The 7,629-nt window shown below is 31.4% G+C and overlaps 1 protein-coding gene across 1 annotated transcript; it reads left to right on the top strand.

Moving 5' to 3' along the window:
* Positions 1-2,772: 2,772 nt before the first annotated feature.
* On the top strand, positions 2,773-6,615 carry LOC107937797 (probable acyl-activating enzyme 1, peroxisomal). The gene is made up of 2 exons (XM_016870773.2): positions 2,773-3,200; positions 4,869-6,615. The coding sequence occupies exons 1-2, from the start codon at positions 3,003-3,005 to the stop codon at positions 6,288-6,290; spliced, it is 1,620 nt and encodes a 539-aa protein (XP_016726262.1). The 5' UTR covers positions 2,773-3,002; the 3' UTR covers positions 6,291-6,615.
* Positions 6,616-7,629: the final 1,014 nt, after the last annotated feature.

The following is a 7,629-nucleotide window of genomic DNA, read 5'->3' as shown; positions in this document are numbered from 1 at the left end:
CCGGTCATCTTCGCCGCTTTCTTCTCGTCGCTCGCCTTTGCGAAAATCACCGTGAATCCTTCGGACGTAGCCGGATCGTTCACGTCCCATTCCCCAAATTTCGGTAGAGTCCTCTCTCTCTCCTCCGATGCAGCCATGTCGATGCTCCGATTAGTAAATAAAGCGGATTAATTTGTGTTATTTTATAAAGGGTGGAATGGATGAACACCAAAAATGTAATCTGTTTTGGGCTATGCACTGGACTTGTAACTAATTCCAAGCTTGTACCAATCATTTGTGTTGCAGCCGTGTGAATGTTATGCGGATTATGAGGACAAGCTAAGAAATTAGTTAGATCCTTCTACTTTCTAGCTCTATCCTTAGAGTTTTGTTGTTTGATTTTTTTGGTTAAATTTTGCATCAACTTCTTATACTTTTTATATATTTGGAATTTAATCTTTCTATTTTTTTATATTTCAAAATTCAAGTCTAATTGTTCAAACCGTTAAAATTCTTCTGGTGAATTCTATGGCGCAATGTTTTAAAATAATAAAAAAAATACTCACTTGTTAGTCATGCGATAGAAAATTAACATTGTAATTAACTTGAATTTAACGGTATTAACAACTAGACTTGCTTTTTTTAATCTGAAAAGTAGAATGTTAAATTCCTTGAAATAAAAGAGGACTAAATTTCAAATGTATGAAGACTATAGGGACTTGTAGCATATGTTAACATTTTTTTTCTTTTTCTTGATAAGTTTTCTATTTATCATTAAGGGTAAACATCCCCAAATCATGGTCAAATTTTAAATTGGTCCACAAACTTCCAAACATCCCAATTTGATCCTAAAACTAAAATATCATTTCAATTGTTTAAAGAATCTTTATGAATCCCTAATTGCTTAAAAATAAATTGTGTCAGATCCGATATGGTATCTAATGCCAAAGTTGGTGATTAGATTGACAAAAAAGGACTTCATAGGAACAAAATTTTAGTTTGAGGATTTAATAAGAATATTTTGAAATTATGGGATAAAATCAAATTTTGACATACAATTTTGGGACTTCTAGTTGAATTAATCCTATTATTATGGCTAATGACTTGGCATGCAAAATTATCCCGAAAAAAGACAATGAGAAAATTTAGTTAGCATATTATTAGGATGATGCTCTGCACGTTCGATAATGGCCTCTTGTTGCTACATGTTGATCATGTTATTAAATTATAATTTGGGTTAATTCAATCAGTAGTCCCCAAACTATGATTTAAATTCTAAACTCGTCTTCAAACTTTAAAACATTTTGATTGAGTTCTTTAGGTATCGATATTATATCAGATGATTCATTCTATTAACTTAATCATTAATTTAAACATTAAATGGAAATTCGAATCGAAAATGAAGCATATTTAAAATTTTTAACATATTTAAAATCCCAACTATAATTTAGCAACATTTGATATGGACTTAACTTTTTTTTTTGAAAGGTAAATTCATTAATTCATTTAATGAATAGAACCATATAATTCAGAGAGAAAAAAATAGCAAAAACTCGTCATAGATAATGAATGACGAGCTCCATCAACACAACAAAGATTTTAGCCTCAACATCATCAATAAAATATTATGACACGTTGACAATTGGCTTTGTCACAACTCAAGCACGACATATCTGAACTTATTACAAGCACTTAATACGATAAGAAAATTAGCCAGGACGGTCCAAAGCGGTGAGCAAAAGCCAACAAAAGAATCAAGCATTCACCAAACTAGAGAGGACGACAACAAAATCATCCCTAAAATCACTTGTAAAACTAAGATTATATGCATAAGCAAGACTAAAAAACGTATTATAAGAGCAGACAAAAACTTCTAAAATCGAAGATTTACTAAACAATGGAAAAATAAACTTTAAAACATAATTTTCACTTTCTTTATTTGATAAAAATTCATATTTATGGTAAGTTTACAATAATTATCTCTATATAGCAACATGTTATAGGTGTGTAACAACAAAATTTGGGTAGACAAATGGGGCTGTCATAGAGAGAGTCATTGTACGACTTTTTAAGTTATTTTCGTCATTTTAAATATATTATTTTTACATTATAAAAAAATTAAATTAATTATAACTCAAATAAAAAATAGCCAATGGCGAATCAAGGATTTGGCCTCCCTAAAAAAATTTTTCAATTAAGTCATCTTATAAATAGAGAAACTAATAAGTAATATATAGTGAAATTTCCCTTTAACCCCTCAAAATGAAAAATTTTCAATTGAATCCTCTTATAAATAAAGAAATTATAAATTAATATATATGGTAAAATTTCAGTTTAGCTCCTCTAAAAATAAAAAAAAATTGTTTAGTCACTTCAAAAATGATGAAATTATAAATTAATATATAATAAACTTATATTTTAATCTATGGAAAAATTATAATTGAATTATAGCTCCTGCTAAAAAAAATTCTAAATTCACCCTTGAAAATAGAATCCAATTCGGTTTGAATAACCACGGTTTTTTATTTGTATTTCATAAATCGTCAAAATCTCTCAGCTTGAATCAATTTTCGATTTCTTGTTTTTTATTGTTCAACCTTAATGAGAAATCGATTCGAGTTAGACTCTAACACCTTTAAAACATTGAGTTTAGGTCCCACCATAAGTAATCATATAAGATTCAAAGAAAATATCACTATACAACAAATATATATATGTATATATATAACATCATAAACCGAAATCTGATGCTATAATGTCGGATTCATGATGAAATGTAGAGTGACGACCGGGTGAATTTACCCCATTTGCTGGGAAATAAAAATTTAATGAGATTAATATAAAACCATTGAAGACGCACCGTCCTTATCTTCTACCTCATCACCATTCCACAAAATTTTATATATATTCACACATACATATACATATAACCCTATAATATATAGTTTTTAGTCAGTGGTCTGACTCAGCCATTTAACCTATTAAAATCCCACTCTATCTCCGCTGAGCTTATTTTTGGAAATATGGAGGCTCTTCATCACCTTCATAACAATTCGTCACCTTTATTGCCAGTGAGTTTCTTAGAGCGAGCTGCCCTTGTTTATGGAAATAAGGTCTCCATCGTTTACGGCACCGTTTCGTTCACGTGGAGGGAAACTCATCAAAGATGTTTACGGCTCGCTTCCGGTTTGACTCAACTCGGGATTTCACCAGGCGATACTGTAAGTTTTTCTTTTGGTTCTTTGTTTATCTCATGTTTAATGCACTAAATCATGCATTTTATATATTTTCTTACGAACAACGTAGCTGAATATGAATGAATGGCTTTTTTAGGACATGATATAATTCTTTCCAATGACAAGCAGAGTTAGTGGTTGTAACTTGTAAGACCAGTCCTTCTTCTTTAAGGAAGGCCTGAATTCGTTGTTCAATGTGACCTAAATTCGAGTTTGCCCTTCTCTTATACCTAGCTCAAATTAATTATGTTTTCAAATAATAAGATTTTTTTTGAATGAGATTTTAAATAAATAATCTTAATTAAATGCATAGGATAAATATTAAATTTTTATAATTCTTTAAGGATTAATAAATATTAATTTTTTTAAAAAAGTGTACATAAAAATTCATATATAGTGGTGTAAAAAATAATTTTCATTTCTCAAAATACGTACACACCACATTGACTCCAATTGGCTTTTGAAAATATTTTTTTATTATTTTTAGAAAATAATTCTCATTTTTAATTTCTTTTAAAACTCAAAAATATGTTTACTATTTAAGCAATATTATAGTAATTAAAAATACCCAAAAAAAATATTGTGATAAACAAGAGCAATGTACTTTATTACTATAAAATAATACAAAGAGTCAAGGTCAACATCAACATCAACATCTCAACCAAGCAACATATGAATTCATGCAGGAAGATGCATGATGCACGAAAATGCCATTAAATTTATTTTTGGTTTAAATTAGTTCCTTTTATTATTAAATATATTAATTTAATCGTATATTATTAAAAAATATTAAAAAATGATAAACTTTTTTTTTCATTGGTATAATCATAAAAAATTTCTATTTTTATTTTTTAATGGTATAATTACTAAATTAATAAATTTAACAATAGGACTCATTTGATGTGGTTAGGGCATGTGCATTCACCTCAAATAAATATTAATTAATTAGTAATATTTGTACTTGTACCTTCCTCTATTAATTTCAACTTCAATAATACTTACTATTCATATAAATATTTATAAAATAGGACAATCTTAGCAGTATGATAATAATTTATATAAAAAATTTAACATATAGTCATTAAATTATTTATTCTTAAATTCAATCAAAGGAGTAAATAAAACAATCTTAAAAATCCAGCAAACCCATTATAATATATATTATAAATAAATTTTTTGTACTTTTTAAAAAACGTATAACACGTTAGTGGTCCTGTATGAAAAGTCCAGTCATTTTTTTTCAGCTTTTTTCAGTCAAATATGATGATGCAATTTGCAGAGTCAAGTTGCATTATGGTTTGTGCAAGTCTTCTCATGAAAATAAGATATTTAAGTTCAAAGTCTTCCATAAAGTCAAGTTAATAATTATGGTTGCATTAAGTAAAACAAATGCAAAACTGAATAAATTAATACGTGCATGTATTTTTCTTATTAGCGTCGGCTTGTTTTCATATAAATAAGAGCTATGGAGGTGACTTCAATGGTTTAATTAATGAATTATATGTAATTATGTATCACATTCCTACCTCTTTCATGGAAGATTCATGTCGGCAATAAGTTCTGACATGGAAGACGTGCATGGGCTGCTCATCAGCTTCTTTGAAATAACCTAGAATTGCCTTTGTAGTTGACTTTTTCTTTCTTATTGATTAGGTTGCAGCTATGGCGCCAAATATTCCGGCATTATACGATCTGCATTTCGCCGTACCAATGGCGGGTGCTGTTTTATCTGCACTTAATACCAAGCTCGATGCAGCCAGTTTAGCAGTTATACTAGAAAAACTGGAGGCTAAATTCATGTTTATCGATTATGAATATGTTGATGTTATTGTGAAAGCACTTGAAATAATGTCACAGAACATGACCAAGCACCCTTTTTTTGTGCTAATCCAAGAACACGACCAGGGACCTGATTTGGTCTCTGTTGGTGGTAATAAAATCAAGTATGATGATCTTATTGCAATGGGGGAAACTGATTTTGAAATAGTTAAACCAAAGGATGAAGGTGATCCGATTTCCGTGAATTTTACTTCCGGTTCAACTGGTGAACCTAAAGGGGTATTATATAGCCATAAAGCTGCCTATCTCAAATCATTAGCATCGGTTCGGTTGTATGACATGGGGGTTGCGCCGGTGTTTTTATGGACAGTGGACATGTTTCGTTGCAATGGCTGGTGTTGTACTTGGACCATGGCGGCTGTCGGTGGCACCAACATCTGCTTAAGAACTGTATCAGCAAAGTTCATATTCGACTCCATTGTTCTTCACAATGTGACTCACTTGTGCGGCGGACCGGCCATTTTGAACTTGATCGCCGATGCGTCGCTTACGGTTCCTTTTAAGGTTCGACTTATCGTTGCCGGCGTGTTACCGATGTCCCGAGTGATGAAAGTTGAAGGATTGGGATATACTGTTAGCCATGCATATGGAATGACCGAAGTACTTGGTCCTGCTATTGTTAAGCCATGGAGATCAACCAATGAACATAAAAAGGATAACATTGTGGTCGAAAATGTCGACGTGAAGGAACCGGAAACGATGGCAAGCGTACGTCATGACGGGAAGACGATCGGAGAAGTCATGTTTAAAGGGAACACATTGATGTTAGGGTACCTTAAAGATCCAAAAGCAACAGAAGAAGCATTTAAAGATGGATGGTATAGGACCAAGGACCTTGGTGTCATTCACCCTAATGGTGTCATACAATTGAAGGACCGCGCAAAAGATATCATATTTACAGGAGGGGAAATTGTAAGCACATTGGAAGTGGAAGCTGTACTTTTAAGCCACCCCAAGGTGTCGGAAGCGGCCGTGGTCGGAAAACGAGACGATTATTCCAAAGAAACCCCTTGTGCTTTTGTGAAATTTAAGGAAGAGTATTATTATGGTGCAATGAGTTGCCAAGAGATTGTTGAATTTTGTGAGGAACGGCTGCCGGATTTTATGGTTCCTCGAACCGTGGTGTTCGGTGAATTGCCGGTCAACTCGACGGGGAAGGTGCAAAAGTTTACGCTAAGGGTGAAAGCTAATGGCATGCATAGCAATATTGGTCAGAAAAATGGGTGCCACACCTGATCATGGATCGAACTACTCAGCTCGGCCTAAAGGCCTACTTGAAATGTAGGAGGGTTTGGGTAAAATATAGGCCCGAAAAGTTAGCTTGCAAAAAAGTAAGGCCAATTTAAAAAACAGGTTGGGCTTCGGATAAGACACTTTTGGCCCTGGCCTAGGCCTGGGCCGTCCCGAATTCACTAAATGACAAAAAAATCTGCTCTTTTTTTTGTTTGTTTTTTAATGTTATTTTCTTATTGTTTTCTCCCTATTTTGCTATCATTTTACTATTATGTTGCTAATATTTTGTTGTTATTGTTTGGATATTGTATAAAATTTATTTTATTGTTAATTTTGTTATTATTTTAAAAACATTTGTTAATTTTGTTATTATTTTAGAGATATTTGGTTGTTAAGTTACATTTATCTTAGTGTTATTTAAGTCTATATATTTTTTAAATTTTATTTTCAAATTGTTGAGAAATATATATTTTGATGTTTTTAGTTTTTTAATGTATTTATATTTAAAAATTATATAAAAATTAATACGGGCGGGCCGAGTCGGGCCTAAGTTTTAGTATTTTCATTCGGCTTGAGCTTGGGTAAAATTTTAGGGCCATTTTTCGGACCCGGGCCTATTAATTGGGCGTGAATTTTTATTTGAGCCCGGCCCGGCCCATGAACACCTCTAGCCAGAGATCGTAGAAGGTTTTTTTTATATATAATTAAAATATATTGTCAAATTATGACATATTTTGGTTTATATCATGTGGTTGAACATTAATAGTGCTATGTCTAAGCTACTAAGCAATAAGCACGTCTAAAACAAAAACAATTTTATTCTCAAATTTCATCTTCATCTTTTGTTTATACAACGTAGTTAAGTAAATTAGTTATCGCATGTTAGATCAAACAGTAAATTAGTTATTCCGTTAAAATTTTTATCAAAATTTTCTGTTAAAAATTGGTCTTTATACATCAACATAAGATACATGTGGTCAATTATTTTGTCAACCACGCCAATTTTTAACTGTAAAAACCAATAAAATTTTAATAAAAATAACTAGTTTATTCTTTGATTTAACATACATAGACTAATTTACTCATTTTTCGGTAAACGGAGCAAAATACAATTCTGACTTCTAATATAGGAACTTTTTTGATAGTTTTACCTATTATTTTTACTATTACTATTAATTATAAAAAAAATATGTTTTTTATAGAGAGTGCATGTTAAAAAAAGATTATTGTCAATAAGGCCTTGATTTATTAGTTAAAGCGAATGTCTTGAGTCTTTGTATCTCAGGTTTGAGTCTCACCATATGTGTGAATCTCTGTCTCACTTCATGCGTGTGTGCCATGT

This window comes from Gossypium hirsutum, chromosome D03 (genome assembly GCF_007990345.1).
Source record: "Gossypium hirsutum isolate 1008001.06 chromosome D03, Gossypium_hirsutum_v2.1, whole genome shotgun sequence".
NCBI classification, from domain to species: domain Eukaryota; kingdom Viridiplantae; phylum Streptophyta; class Magnoliopsida; order Malvales; family Malvaceae; genus Gossypium; species Gossypium hirsutum.
The sequence above is the reverse complement of the archived record's forward strand: the minus strand, read 5'-3'. Positions and strand labels throughout refer to the sequence as shown.